Source organism: Chenopodium album, chromosome 24, assembly GCF_948465745.1.
Source record: "Chenopodium album chromosome 24, dcCheAlbu1.1, whole genome shotgun sequence".
Lineage (NCBI taxonomy): Eukaryota > Viridiplantae > Streptophyta > Magnoliopsida > Caryophyllales > Amaranthaceae > Chenopodium > Chenopodium album.
Window position 1 is genome coordinate 10,702,559 of NC_137857.1, and position 17,014 is coordinate 10,719,572.

The 17,014-nt window shown below is 35.1% G+C and overlaps 1 protein-coding gene across 1 annotated transcript; it reads right to left on the reverse strand.

Moving 5' to 3' along the window:
• Positions 1–3,543: 3,543 nt before the first annotated feature.
• Positions 3,544–11,072, reverse strand: LOC145610211 (eukaryotic initiation factor 4A-3). The gene is made up of 8 exons (XM_081665496.1): positions 10,650–11,072; positions 8,428–8,668; positions 8,228–8,308; positions 7,492–7,599; positions 7,289–7,408; positions 6,656–6,823; positions 4,940–5,026; positions 3,544–3,941 (listed from the first exon to the last, which is right to left on the reverse strand). The coding sequence occupies exons 1-8, from the start codon at positions 10,952–10,954 to the stop codon at positions 3,828–3,830; spliced, it is 1,224 nt and encodes a 407-aa protein (XP_081521622.1). The 5' UTR covers positions 10,955–11,072; the 3' UTR covers positions 3,544–3,827.
• Between the last annotated feature and the right edge of the window lie 5,942 nt (positions 11,073–17,014).

The window sequence follows — 17,014 nt, forward strand, 5'->3', positions numbered from 1 at the left end:
TCCCGGCCCCCCTCCCCTTATCCACAATCACAACCCCCTCCCCTTCCTCGTCTCGATTTCGACCTCCCTCTCCTTCAATTCCCCCGCCTTAATTTCTGCCCCCCTCCCCCTACCCCTGTCTTGATTTCAGCCTTGTCCTCGTCAACATTTTCGACCCTTCCCCCCCCCCCCCCCGGTTTACAGTGGCTTGGGGCTAGGGGAGGGGATGGTTGGGAGCTGCCTATTTCTTTTTTATTTAAAATTTTAGACAAATCATGTGATGATAGGTGTACTGTAAACGACCTACTATTCAGCGCGTTGTCGCACCATGTGGCAAGCTGTCAAATCAGCAGATGACAAAGTAACCTCCAGATCAAGTAACCCCTAACTGATCTAGTAACCTTTGACCAACCTGATAACCCCAAGTAACCCCTAACTGACCTAGTAACCCCTAACCGACCTAATATCCCCTGACATAGTAACCTCCAACCGACCTAGTAACCCCTGACCGACTAAGTAACCCCCGACCAACCTACACCACCTGCACGCCACCACTTGACCACCAACTGCCGTACCCACTGCCCCACGCCACCACCACAATTCACCGAACCCACAACCAAACCACACCACACCAGACCCACACCACGATAGCACCGAAACCACATCAAAACCACACCCAAACCTTACCCACCACCAGATCCCCACCCCAGCTAGACCCGCCCAAACCACACCCACACCACGACAACACAAACAGAAAACACCCGGGAAAAAAAATTAAAAATGGTATAAAAAAAAATTTAATGAACAAATACCTTAACATTTAATAATGGCTTCAAATTTCACTCTGAATATAGTTAAAAAGGCCAAATTCGGCCATGAAAACTCTAGAGGCTGAATTTGGCCTTAAAAATCTCTACCTCGTAGGAGAATGAGAAAGTGGCAGAATGGGTGGAGAATTAATGAGAAACCTCTAGCTGAATTTGGGAAGGAGGAGAGAGAAAATGGGTGGAGAATTAATGGTGATGCATGCACTGATGCGTCATGCGTGGGTTGTTCGAGAAGAAGAAAAGAGGATAGAGAGAAAAGAGAGAAGATTTGTAATGTATCAAAAAAATTGTGGTTGGCCGCACGGTGTGGCCAGCCACATATGAAACTTTATGTACCCTATAGTGCTGTCAAATTTCAAACCGAAACCATTTAACTGTCCGAAACCGACCGACCCAAATGAGAACCGAATCGATTAAAAACCGATTTTTTTGAAACCGAAAACCGACCCGAACCATATTTTAGTAAACCCGAAACCGAATCGACCCGAATAATGTTAAACCGTATAAGAACCGAACCCGTTAACAAACCGAACCAAATATAAACCGAACTGAAAGAAAACCGAACCGAAAAAGAACCGAACCGTATCTAACCCGAAACCGGTTCCAACCCAAAACCGTTTAAACTGGAAAAAAAACCGCTTACACCGAAATGTTAGCAAACTGCTACCCGTTTGCACCGAACCATTTAAAAGCCGAACTGATTGTAAACCGAACCGTTTATGAACCAAACCGCTTCTAAATCGAACTGTTTACAAACTTTTTTATATAATTAAATGGATTTTTTTTTACGGGGATATAATTAAATCGAATCGTTTACAAACTTTTTTTTTTCCGGGAATATAACTAGTAAGATCAGTATGACTAAACTTGAAACAGAACATAATATGTATTTATAAAATCAATGAGAATTTGTTTATAATATGATGCCTAAATATGAAATGATTCGCGACTTTATATAAAACTTGTGAACGCAAAAGGTTAGCAAGTACTATCAAATTTCAAACCAAAACCATTTAACTGTCCGAATCCAAACAACTCAATAAACAATTTATTTTTTGAAACCGAAAACCGACCCGAACCGTAATTTAGTAAACTTGAAATGGAACCGATATGAATGACGTTAAAGTGGTTAAACCATCGAAGAACCGAACCAGTTATAAACTGAACCGAAAAAAAACCGAACCAGTTAAAAACTGAACCGAAAAAGAACCGAACCAGTTATAAACTGAACCGAAAAAGAATCGAACTGTTTCTAACCCGAGACTGTTTGAACTGGGATAAAAACCGTTTACACTGCACCGTTAACAAACCGCAACCCGTCTGCACCGAACCGTTTACTACCCGGACTGTTTACAACCCGAACCGAATTAAAACCGCTTAAGAATAAACCGAAACCGAATCGAACCGATAACTATTTAAACCGAACCAAAACCGACCCGTGAGACAATTAAACCGATTCCAAACCGACCCGATTAAATACCGAACCGATTTCAAACCGAACCGAAACCGAACTGTCAAACCGTTTTGACAGTGCTAGTACCCTATCATCATGAAATAAAAGTTATAAAATAAAATAAAAACTCTACAATTAATGAAAAATATTTTTTTTTTCTTCTAATAAACGATAATTTTTAAACTAAGAAATATAAAAGTTAATTAATTATTTTTGGTCTATTATTTCTTTTTATTCATGTCAAAGTTAATAAATTATTGTGAATTTGATAATTTTCTGTACTTTAACAATGACAAAAATTTTAATAATTGTATTTTAAGAAGATTTCCTTATTTGCAAATAACTTAAAAGTCTGAGCATTTGCTTGGGGATTATCTAGTTTTTGCTATAACAATTATTGTATAGTATGGGGTATGAAGTATTTCTTTTTGTAGTGTTTGTGATGGATGCATAAAAACTACGGAATAACCTTTCATCAATGTTGTTCAATTAAGGTGTTGGGGTCATTTTAACACAAACCACGATACTTCTATTACTTTCTTAAAAAAAAAAGGTAATTCATATTTCTTAGCACAAAGAATATGGCATTTCTACTTTATTTGTTTTTTCAAATTAAACCTCAAATCAGACTTTAAAGGATCAAACAGACCCCAAAACCTTAATACTCAGTAGTTAATTTTAGCAACAAAACCGAATATTTTATTATTGACAAAAATTATGCTTGTTTTTACCAACGCAAATTATTAAGGGGTGGTAAAATCTAAATTTTTGCATTTTCATGGATGATTAAATATAATAAACAAAATATTTCAAAAAAAATATATACATATAATAAACGAAAGAGCAAGTGGTTGAATTGTGTTAGTGTTTTAAGGGTTGTAAAATACAAAATTTCAGTTTAAAAAATAACCTCATAATAATATTTTGAGCAAACCACCTACATGGCTATGCCATTTGCCAACTACCTAGGCAAGCATGTGCTGCAGTGCTGGCAGTGGCACACCCTTGTCCATTGGTCCCAACGGTGCAAACCTAATGGGGGTTACAGAGCTCAAGCAATACCAACACCAACCGAGAGATGGGTTCACGTTATCTAAAGCCAATATTGATTCATTTTTAAACCCCATTATTCCAACAAATCATTGGGTAGTATGAAGTACTTGCAATGGTAGTCAAAGTTCCATATTCCAATTCAAAGAATTTAGATTTGTATGATACTTTAATCCATAATTGTAAGGTGCGTGAAATAAGAACTAATTAACTCTCAAACCAAAAAAAAAAAAAAAAAAAAAAGCAGCAGAGAAAATGCACCCTCAGTCCAGTTATAACTTTGAAGCATAAATATTGAACATATCAAAACAGTTTAAGAATCGTGCAAGCAAAATGTTTACTATCATTACAGGAGAAACGACTGAAAACCGGTCAATCCACACTATAGCAGCTTATCGCCACACTTAACACGCACCCTGTTTCCAGGCATAAGAAATCAGTCACATCAATGCACAGGTCGACCTCATCAAATCAGCAACATTCATCGGCATTTCATCCCACACATGCACAAGTTGACCTCATATCAAATCAGCAACATTCATCGGCATTTCGTCAATTTGGGTACTGTAATATTGCTCAATGTCTCTTAGAATCTTGATATCATCCTTCTTGACAAAGTTAATAGCAACACCCTGCAACATATATAATCACCATTAAGTAAACAAATAAAGTAAGGATAGCAGGAAGTGTATTAAAAAGACAACTGAATGAGCTTCACAGGCACCATTAAGTTAACAATCTCTGTGTTATGAGTTAATTTCCCTCAAACTCAGGGTCAGACTTACAGCAGCTAAGCAGAGTTTAACGTCAAGGTTTTAGAGGCAAATTTTCGTTGTTACTTATATGGTTAAAGTTTAGCAATCTCTAAATTTTCGTTTTAGAGGCAAATTGCACAAAGATCCAAGAAAAAGTATCATAAGCGACCCTCAGTGCCAGTAATTGTCTAATGAAATACTGGCTCACATGATCAGATAATGCCTAGGGAAAAACCTCATACAAAACAAAGAAATAAGAAATTATTAACAAATCATTATATTGTCAGACGACACCATGAACACATATACACCATAAAAAGTGGAGAATATTAATCAACAAACACAAGTGTGCAATTTTTCAGTTAACCAATTGATATAAAACCACGGGTATCAAGTGCCTTTTCCCAAGAAGACAAAAAGAGCTTCATTCTCATTTTTCCTAAAATTGTAGATATAATCTATAAGGATTCCACAATATAGGAAGACTACAGAAATTATGAAGATTGCAACTTGACTTTTCAAATCAAGGAAAGTGAGTTTTTGTATAATAAAAGCATTGTAATTATAGTTATTAATATGATTCAACATATTAGCAAATTTTGACCTCCAACTTTAGATGGATGAGGACTTCCTCTCTTTTGGATGAGGGGGGAAGCTAAACAGTAAACACTGAAACAAACCTAAATAAACAAGGCAAGATTCAACATAACACAAAGCATGCACATACCAGGGAAACTACACCAAAAACATCACAATTTGCCTACATCATCTAAACACAAGGTGTGACTTGGAGAATGCCTACTATAATAACATCAAGATTAACTAATATATAAGAAGTAATATGACAAGCTTAGCTCTTAAAAGATATCACATACCTTACGCCCAAAACGTCCAGATCGACCAATCCGATGAATATAAAGTTCACGATTATTAGGTAAATCGTAGTTGATTACCAATGAAACCTGAAGGAATTAACAAGTTAGTTAAAACACAACAGAGGCAATTTTCTCCAAGAGCTATTAAAATATCATAGGTGTACCTAATCAGTTATAATTTACCTTTAACATATTACCTAATCCATTCAGAATTTTATGCACATCACCCCCAACCATCATATTTCAGTATAAGATAATATTCATCAAATTAATCTTTGTGATAATCGTGACCTTCTAACCTTCTGTTATCAATCTTTAAGAACAAGAAATATCTTGGGAAATCCAGTCATAACTTTTTTTTTTTTTTTTTTTTGGAAAATCCAGTCATCCAACTTAAGATATTAAAAAAATTATTTTTGGATAACCAAATTTAGTAAATGCACTATTCCTTAAGTGGAAGTAGAGAATAGTAAATAGTTGCAAATTTGAAAATACACAGTTGGCTAATAATAACACTTCCACCATTGTTTTAGTATTGTAACAATTGGAGCTCATCCCAACACACAGCTAAATCCATTAATATACTTGATTATGTTACACAGGAAATTTTAAAAGTATACATTGAGAAGAATTCAACAACACCACATGACAAATTTTGAAATCAAGTAAATATTGCAATAAATGATGAAAGGATAGTAAGTGAGTAATACCTAAACCCTATTTTATTCCCCTTATTTTTGGTGAAATTAAAATATTAGACTGAACTTAAATTACTTTCACTATAACTGATTTTTATTGTTGGAACTTATTATTATTTTTTTATTACAAATGATTTTTACTGATTTCCTTGGTTATTACTTATTTGGTCTTTGGAGTTGCTGGTTTTTTTTTTTTTTTTTTTTTTTTTTTTTAATTTTTATTTTTTAATAACTGAAATTAAATTAGTGGATTAAAAAAGATTTTTACTGATTAGGACTGGTTTTTGCTGAATTTTTTTTAATGAATATTAGTTTTTTGAGGTGATGAGAACAGGACCTAGTTTTACAAATTATATAGGGCTCACCGTCAGCAGAGTATGCCTCTCATTTATCCCCTCACCACTCTTTGTAAACTCTCATGACCTTTATTTGTATTACTACACTATTTTTTTCCCTTCGCCCCCTTTTATTCAATCAACTATCTTGCTATGCTCTATATTCATGGCGAATGGTTCCTTATGATGATTCATGTTAGCTGCCTTTAGCCCATTTAAGGACTGAGGCTTTGTTGTTGTTGGCAACCTTTGTAGTTCATTTCTTGTTTGTTTCTTTACCAATTAGGAGTAAAAAGTTATACTAGTGAGGGTGGTAACGGAGATGGCCTCTCAACTATATTTCTATATCAGGAATGAAAGTATGGCTAGCTCAGACAACCAGCAGGACATAGGGTAACTAAGCTTGCACTAGTAGGTTTATCAAAGAAATGGAATCCAAATTTGCCCATAAAGAAACCATTCATGATCAACATATGTAGAATCCAAATGGAAAACAGAGGATAATTGGCAACCTAGAAAACACAATGGAAACAAATAAAATTCAAATATTGAATAAAAATCTAACAAACTCCAGGGAATGAACCATTGAAATTAATTGTGTATCAAAGTTGTTACGTAAAGCACCTTATGGGAGGGAGGGGGAAGAGTAGAACTTAAAATTCAAACCAAGTATAGACAATTACCTGTTGGACATCAATTCCACGAGCCCAAACATCTGTCGTGATTAAAACACGAGTGTCACCATCACGGAATTCTTTCATAATAGCATCTCGCTCTTTCTGGGGCATATCACCATGCATTGATGAAACAGTGAAGTTATTGTTGCGCATCTTCTCAGTCAGCCAATCCACCTATCACATGTTCAGAAAAATTCACTTAACCGAACCAGAACAAAAGAAAGTAGATGTTACAGAAAACTGAGATAGCTGATTCAACAAAGAAAATTAAAAAATAACAGAGATCCTGTGAAGCGAATATGCAGTAACGCCTTCCTAATACTTAATTTCATTCTGCTTGCAATATCATCTTGTCTCACACCTTCACCCACCCCCACACTCCATTTTATCCTATGATTTATAGTCAGCTTTCTTAGCATCGACACACCAGATTCAGAAACTAGTCATAATTATAATGAAGCACAACTATCGAGCTCTAGCAAAACATCAAAAACAAAAAAGTCACTTGCAACCAAGCTTGACAAACAAAGAATACATTTAATGCCAGGTGATAAGTGAATCAAGGTCATTTATTGAGGGAAAAACCGTATAATGAAAACCTAACCCCCAAATAAATAAAAATTAAAGTGAATATATTACCTTTCTCTTAGTGTTGCAAAAGATAACAGCTTGAGTAATTGTGAGGGTATCATAAAGATCACAAAGGGTATCAAACTTCCAATCTTCCTGCTCAACTGCAACGAAGAATTGCTTGATGCCCTGTCATTGTTGGTTGAGTATAAGAATAAGGAAACTGTACCTGTTGTCTCATTTGCAAGATAAAAAAGGAGCAAGGTACTTACCTCTAAAGTCAATTCATCACGTTTCACGAGGATTTTGACAGGATCCGTCATAAATTTGTTGGTAATCTCCAGAATTTCATTGGGGAGGGTGGCAGAGATCAGTACAACCTACGAACAGCACAGACATATCGTATATTAAAGACCTAGTACCAGTATATTAAAGACCTAGTACAATGTTGTAAATTTAAACAAACATAAATTACACCTATAAAGGCCAGTAAGAGAGCAATAAGGTTGTCCTGGTTTAGCATGACCACACCAAATACAATTTTTTTGACTATAATAAAGGAAGCAAAACATCATGACAACCTTTTCTTCACACCACATCCTCCATAACCAAACAACATTACCTATCTGTTTTTGTCCTGCATATTTTCTGTTCCATTCTTTTCATATAACTAACTAGTAAATCAGCCAATTAGACAAATATTTACAACAAAAATAATTTATCATAATCTTTTAAGAGATGTTGTTTGCACAGGCAGCTTCATAAAATGGTAAAATGCAAACAATGGCACCCATAAACCAGACATTTAGAAACTTTTGGGACGACCAAGGTCTAGGTGAAGATAAATTTTCTTGTAAATCATAGAATCGGGTGACTGCATGACAAAGCCTCTACCCCACTAAAGCAAGAACAATAGAAGGAAAATTAAGCCCAGGCATCTTTTTTAATCCACTTATTATTTTCTTTGTGTGTGTGTGTTGGGGGGGGGGGGGGGGGGGGGATGGGTACCTGAAGCTCCGGTGGAAGGTAACGATAGACATCATAAATTTGGTCCTTAAAACCTCTGCTCAACATCTCATCAGACTCATCCTGTTCAGAGAAGAAATAGTACCTGAGTTTACTAAATGACACCAATCCATTCACAGCTTAAAAGCAGTGATACAATCTTCAATAATATAAGAGAATAAAAAAGAATACCAGTGACTTACAAGAATTAAGAGTTTGATGTTTCGGGTTCTCAATGTTCTCCTCTTGATCATGTCACACACTCTACCTGGGGTTCCGGAAACAACATGAACTCCATACTCCAATTTCCTGATATCCTCACCCACACTTTTCCCACCGATGCATGCATGGGCTTGTATATTCATGTGGAGACCGATGGCCATTATAACTTTTTCTGTTTGTGAAGCCAGCTCCCGAGTAGGTGACACAATTAATGCTTGGACCCTAGAGAATAAAGGAAACATTACAATTATTTGCCGTACAAAATTACAAATGTTATAAGCAGAAAAGAAATCAGCAGCGTGCCCTGTGGAGCTGAAAGTATGAGTACCATAAAGATAAACTTGCCAACAACATTTATCACAAGTGCAAAAATTGTTGAAGAATGTAATATTTATTAAAAAAAATTCAAAATTAGCAGAGCATCGCCTCATGATCCACTTTCTTGCTCCCCCCACATCTATTGCACCCTTATTTTTCTTTTTCCTACGATTCATTTTTGGATTTCACAAGAAAATGTAATCCTTCTCTAAGTTGAAGGTGAAACTTTATGTGACACGGAGAAACATGAACCATGAAGCCAAAGAGCATATAACTCTTACTGATCTCCACCACGGCTAACAAGAAACAAGCAATAGAAAGAAAGCAAGTTTATGAAAGATGGGCTTAGATTCCCTTTCACCATCTGATCCAGATCACTACTTAACTACGTAACCGCCCACAAACAACAGATAACTTTAACAAATATAAGCTCCTTGTAATCTACTTAACTCTCTTGCAGTCCACCTGGTTGAGTACACACTTTATCAGCTACTATATTCAGAACTTTTACACTCACAACAGATGAAACCTTTGCACTCCATATTAATGGTTGCTCAGAGTAGTCTAAAGGGTGAATAACAACTAGTTATGTGCAAGACAAAGGCAGCAATTGAGAGGAGGAAACTCAAGTAAGATAGATTGACAATTAAATGAGAAAACAATTGAAAGGACAGTAGCTTCAAGCCTCCAACTAAGATTAAGAGAGCATAAAAAGGTTGCACATGAAGAATGTATAAAACTAGACAATAAAGATATCCATAAAATTGAAAGAGAGTATAACAAAATTACAATAGGAGGAAAAAGTCTTGAGGCAAAAATGGAAGTGAAATGCAAAGTGGATCCAAGGTAAGAACTGTTCGTTACAAAAGCAAATTAGTGGGACAATAGTTTCAATAAGGATGGGTCATTAAGGTAAGAAAAAAATTTGCAACCTTGCTCAAGAGACAAAAGAAAGGCAATCAGGCTATTGGTTCATACAATTTGGCAGAACTCATGACTCTTCAACTGCCCCCTTGGAGACATGGTTGAGAACTGAAATTGCCAGGTTACCTCTATCCTCCCTATCACACAGGCTACCCTACACAAGATACAACCAGCTTAAAAATGCAAACTTATACCCATAATAACCAACCCAACCCCATTAAGAAAAAAGACAAGAGAAAGTAAGCAAAGGAATGAACCCTAAAACAGATTAGCAGCAAACTTTTAGTTTCATGCTCTTGGGAAGAGTAGAAAATAGGCTTAACCTTCCTAATACACGCGCTTGCTCTAAGGCTATACAATTGACCACAGCATTAGTAACACCTTGTTCTCTCCCTTTATACTTATCCCATAAGGAGGAAAACACTGCCCCTCACCAATCAAGCTCGTAAATTTACGCCCCTTTCTTCTTTGACGACTAATTCCCAATGACAAGCAGTCGTATAACACATCAAAAAGCATCTCGAGTTTTCAGCCCAAAGCGAATTGAAAAGACAGTATAAACCAATTAACCAGCTAATTCTTTTTTGTTACAGTCACAAACTTTTCCAAAACTTAACTCTGTGTTGCCTTCTTCCTAAAAATCTCATCTTCCTAAGCAAATTAACCCACTTTTCTAATAAACCTACCTCGCCTTTCGACACAATCGAAAATTAAGGATAAACATCAAGCGAACCCTAATTTCCAAATCTTTAGCCTCACCTCAAACTCATTCAATCAAGCAATACATCAAAATCAACAAAAAAAAACACCCATTTCAGCCAACCCTAATTTCCTTAAAACCACTAAAATCCCAATTAAAACAAACCCATTAAAATTAAACCAAACAATCACAAAACCCATCAATCAAAACCCTAAAAAAAACCAATCACAGCAAAAAAAACAATTAAAAAAAATCACATACTCTCGAGTAGAAGTATCAACCATCTGACAAACAGCGAGAGAAATCATGGAAGTTTTCCCAGTACCAGACTGAGCTTGCGCAATAACATCACGACCCTGAATAATCGGCATAACAGCACGCTGTTGAATAGCAGAAGGCTTCTCGAAACCATAAGCATAGATCCCACGTAAAAGGTCGTCTTTAATCCCCATTCTTTCGAAGCTTGTAACAGGTTCAATACCTTCTGTTGCTTCGAATTGTAGCTTTTCATCTTCGGTGAGGTTTCTTCTTCCTCTGTTTGCCGGAACTACTGAACCAGACGCCATTGTTGCCGCCTTCGAAAGGTTTTTTTTTTTTGCTGCGGGGGTTGAGTTTTTCTTGGGGTTTTCTCTCTCTTCCCTTTTGGCTCGTTGTTAGCTGTTTCTGCCTGTGTTTATTATTGGTTTTGTTTTCAATTTTTTTGAAATTAATTGTTTGTGTGAGTTAAAATAGGGCAAATTTAAGTAGAGATGATCATGGGTTGGGACGGGTTGAGTTTTGTCCAAAAACTCGATCTATTTCAGGCCAAGTCTTCGGACCAAGCTGGTAAAATTGTGTCTAACTCGTCATTTTAAGCCATAAACAACGAGCTATTTGGCCAAAACTACGTAGAGGTGGTCAAGGGCGAAGCTAATCTTTGTTTGATTAGGTTTAAAACAGTGTAATTTCTTCTTATGTATGCGGATAATGTCGTGTCACAAATATAATAATCTATAATAATATATTATTATTAAAACTAATAGAAACAACAGGCTATCAACATGTGTCACTATTCTTTCTGATCTGCCACCACATGGGCACTATGTCACCTTATATGTCATCACTCATCGCCCTAAAACCCTTCATATGTGTAACCTTTATATATTTTTTCCATAAAATGCAAGTCCTAAATCCTAAATAATTGCACAATAATCTACAATTTAATTTGTAAGATATTTATCACACACTAATGGCTATTGATTCCTTAGATGCTAGTTTTCTAGAATCAATACCAGTTAGACAATTATACAAAATTAGTTTATAATGTTAAGTAAAATGAATAAAAAATAAAACCCATTAATCCTTTTTTTTTATTCAATTATAAATATTGTAAAACACTAACTTTCTTTCTTCAAGAAAATAACTTTCTAAATTTAATTTTGATCAAACTTATAACTTATAATGATGCGGGGCATCGCCTGGACCAAAAACTAGTTGATAAGAAAAATGTCAAATATACGATAAAGTTCAAGTTTATCTCTATTTTCAAAAAAGTTTAAGAGAACTTTTATTAGGGATGTCAATGGGGCGGAATTGGGGCAGATGTTGGCCTTCTCATCCCCATCTCCACCTAAAATTTTCATCCTCAACCCCACGGCGGGTCCAAAATTTATCCTCATCCCCGCCCCACCCTCCACTTGGATATCCACCCCACCTATCCTGATCCAATCCCTGCCCAATCCCCGCCCAATCCTCGCCTACCAAATACACAATCCTGCATATTCTTTTTTTAAACAATCCTACATAATTAGCCCGACCCTGTTCTCTTCAGCTTATTTTCATTTCAGTTCAGTTCTTAATTTCTTTCTCTCATAAATATTCAGTTCAATTCAACTTCAATAAGCTCAATGCAGCTCAGTTCAAAACAGGCCCTTAATATAGGTTACAATAAACAAAAAATCATTGTTGATATTACACACTTTTATATTTATAACATAAGTGTATTTGAATGTATTATTTACTATTTTATTTATAATTTTATTTTTTTTATAAAATAGTATATATTTTTTAAAAAACTGTATATAAATGTGAGTATGGGGTGGAGATAGGGTAAGTACAAAGTGGGCGGATGGGGCAAGGCATGTATGAAGTGGGGCTAGTGGGGTGGGGTGAGTACAACCTAAAATATAAAAAGCGGGTATGGTTTTTATCCCCATCCTTGCCCCAACACCCGCCAACCTGAGACTTATCCCAACCTTATCGCTTAGGCGAGGATAGGGCGAGTCTCCTACTTAACCTGTCCCGGTAACATCTCTAACTTTTTATAAATAGTGTATGAACATTCATAGTTTCATACCCTAAAAATATTTGTTAGATACTTGTCCTTGTTTATGAAAAGCTTTCTCCTTTCCTTTATTTTTTAGATTTTAAATCGGTTGTATTGTGTTGTCAAGAAAACGTACATACACTCATGCTATCTTTTAAAAAGTTTAATTTGAGATAACTCTTTGTAGGGAATAATTTCAAGCATCCCAAACTTAACTCCACTGTGATCGTACACTTAAGCATGGTGGCGTCCAAAGAGAAAGAAGCTAGAGCAAAAGAGTCGCCAACAAATTTTAGGAACTTGTAAACCGTTCACATAGTGAAGGTTACACCCCTTCACGACCCTAGAGTTCACTAACTCCATAGTGGTCTTGAACTATGACTGGATATTCGTGGATGAAGCTACGAATCCAATCTTAAAGAGATTGAACCCGCCCTAAAAATAGGCCTCTAGTTTATTCTTCTCATATTCATGTGCGCTTTCTGACTAACATACAATCGTAGATTAGCCCTAAACCTGTTTAATCTATGTTGGTTGAATATTAATGCACAAATAAAACTATTATTGGCGATCACTTGAATTAAAATCATATTAGCCTAAACCAACTTATTAATTATCTTATTAGGCGTGATTTCAAGTACAAATTCCCTTTAAATTTGCAGAAAAGGCGTGATAAAGCAATAGCCTACAATAATATATATCAAGCAACATAATAATATTGACACAACAATCATCACCATAATAATCTCAATAAAGCATAATGATAATATTAGCAAAATCCTAAACATGATACTAACAAGATTAATAACAAATCCTAGCATGTCATTAAACAAATATCAAAGCTTTAACCCTAACATGATACTAACATAATATTGGAAAGAATAGGAAACCCTAAACATGATACTAAAAAACATTAAAAACATCCTAACGTAATACTAGGAATTAATATAATCTAAACATACTTCCCGCAAGAATAGATTAATAAAATTACTCACTTTGATATCTTGTACCTCTTTCTAATAACAAAATACACTCGTGAGTAAACTTCAATAAAATATTAAATCAAACAATTAAATTAAATAATTGAAATAGGGATTGGGACCAAACCCTCATAAATTAAATTATCAACCTTTCACGTCGAGGGCGAAAGCAACTTCAAACTTGGCTAGGTGTGTCTAAAACTTGTGAATGTAGAATTGTGTTTGAAAAGACTAGCTAGAAAGCAAGAGGGAGAAAGAATAAGCTATCGCTTAAGAGAGAGAAAGAGAGAATTGTGATGATTAACGGGGATTAAGGACTCTATTTATAGAGAAAACAGTCCGGAAATGATATAAAAGAGATCGAATTTGACTCGGAATAAAATGGCTCCTGTCGCACACGACATGCTCCAGCACGAAATGATAGGAATCACGCATCGCGACAAGGTCTATCGCAGTGCGACAAAACTGTCATTTGGCGCTGATTAAAAGATAAAACACGCTTTGTACGAAATCCTTTTCCTAATATGATTAAGTGATTAGACTCCGCGTTTATGAGTTTTAAAATCAGGTTTATCATGATAAAACACTTATTCTATTCCAAATAAAATTCTTTATTTTCTAAAAATATAATAATCAATCCTAATTCCATTAGAATTTAAAACAACTTTCTAGATTATTCTAGAAGATTAAAGTCAATCCTAGTAACTTTAGAAAATAATAATTAATAGGCCCTCCACTAGATCATTGGGCCGCATATAAAATTCATTTCGGGCCCAATTCAGTATTTTGGCCATAATTTCCTCATTATTCATCGGAATTGGGCTTATAATATACAGTTTTTTTTTCACTACATACCCCTGAGTTTTTTGTTTATTCACCATATACCCCATGAAATTTTTAAAATTCACCATATACCCCTAAGTTGTTACAAAATTCACTATATACCCCTAATAAAAATAAGATGAGTGGAATTTGATAAATTATACCTCTCAATCACCTTAGATCTCCCCCCCCCCCCCATCCCCAAAACCATTCCTCTCCTTTTTTCAGCCCCCGAAACCACTCTAAATCTCCATAACCATATTCATATGATTGATTTAAGGATGAGAAAAGGAAATTTAGGGTGGTTTTGGGGGTGGATAAAAGGAATGTGGGTGGTTTTCGGGGTAGGGGAATGTATTTAAGATGGTTTCGGTTTATAATTAACTCTAGTGATTGACAAAATTAACAATCATTAGTCATCAAGGGTATATGGTATATTTTTGTGAAAACTTGAGAGTATCTGATGAATTTAAAAAAGTTTAGGGATATATGGTGAATAAACAAAAAACTCAGGGGCATATGGTGAAAAACCCGTATAATATATTGTTGGAAAACTTTCGAGTCTAATCTAACTACACTATTATTATACCCTTATCATGGACCAAACTAAATTGGACTGGCCATTTTCATAAATAGAGTAGATTTTCGAAAACAAAAAGAATACTTATGTTTAGATGGCCCCAAAGAAAAACAAAAGTAATCACCTAGGGGAGAGGATAGATGATGGAGAAATCCAAGAATTGGTAAATGTAAATCGAATAACTTGGTCCAATGAATTAATCCACATACTTTTTGAGCTTTGTATTAAACACACATTGTGGAGTAAAGGAAAAAATGGTGTTATTACTTCATACGAGTTATTGCATGTGGAAAAAAGTAGTAGAAAATTGGGAAAATACCACAAAATTGGCATGGGATAAAGGTCGGCTTAAAAACAAATTGGATGGAATGAGGCCTAAATGGATCCTTTGAAAACAATTGAAATCGAAGGAAACCGACTTAGGGTGGGATCATGAGAAAGGAACGGTTACTGCAAGTGATGAGTGGTGGGCTTTAAAAATAAAGGTTAGTTTTTTAATGTTATCATTAGAGTGTTGTTTAATGATTAACAAGATGGGGGGAAGGTAAGAAAAATTTTAAGTCACTTTTTTTTTTTGATAGGAAAATGCAAATTTTGAAATCTTTCGTGATGAAGGAATTGAACCTGAGCTTGAATACAAAATGGATCAAGTTTTTGGGGGATGTGCCTAAGGAGCCAAAAAGTTTACTCTAGTGGTCGATGCTCCTATAATGGATGATGAAGCATATGTTCCTTCTCCACCCATTAGTTCTCGTCACGTTCATTCTCCTTATGTTAGTGATTATGATGAAGTAGGTTCTAATTTGGGAAACGAATGGGATGCGATGTGGAGGGAACAAAGCCCTTTATCCTCTAACCCCATATCCACCCCTAATGAGATCAATGATAAAAGAAAAGGAAAAAGGGTAATGGAGAGTGGTTTCTTTCAAAGTAACAAGAGTCCAAGGTCTAAAAAAAATAAAAAGTCTGGAGGGAGGGTTGCCTTAGTGGTAAAATTGATGGAATGATGGAAATAATTGCTGAAAGGAATAGTTCCACAAAATTAGAGAGTTTCAAACTGCTATGGTGAATATGATGAATTCTATGAATGTTGCTACACCAAAATATAGTATGACTGATGCTATACTTAAATTGTGTTAGTTCCGTGGATGATTTTGATTCCAGCTCACCTGAATTTTACTATGCTTGTACACTCATTGAAGAACCAGAAAGAAGGACAATCTTTTTAAAATTTCCGGATGATAAGAAAAGAGTTGAATACATTCGGTTTATGTATGCACAAAATGTGGGACACAAGTGATATGTGCTACTGACTTTACTAACTACTTAGAATTGCATATGGTAAATTAGAAATTAGATTAAGAATGTTACCATATGCATTTTTGAAATCTTTTGCTAGCTTTTGTTTGTTATGACTTATTTCAAAATGGCTCTTTAAACCCATAATTCATATAAAATGTTATTTAGTGAGTGTACAACAAAAAGAAATAGAAAATGTTGTACGCATCCCCAATTCTTATATATATTTATGATTTAGAGAAAATTATATGGGTGTTAATGGGATTACTTTTGCTACTTTTGTTGGATGATTGAGATTCGTCCTTGTTTTGTACATTTAAATCTTATATATTATAATATTAGTTATGTTATATAATAATTGATTTTGAAATTAAACTTGTTTGTTTATAGGTATGAGTTATGATATGCAACTTAAGATGCTATTGTTATGCAAAGAGTACTTACATGAGGAGTATAATTTTTGGGATTTGATTGCTTGCAACGCATGTTACATTACAAAGTATTATTTGAACCATATATATAAGAAACCTTGTATGACCTCGTATTTAACCGGCCAAATGTGGGTGATTGAGTTACTTAACAGTCATGAAACACGTTTCATTTTAGGATTGTATTGGAGCTGTAGATGGTACACATATAT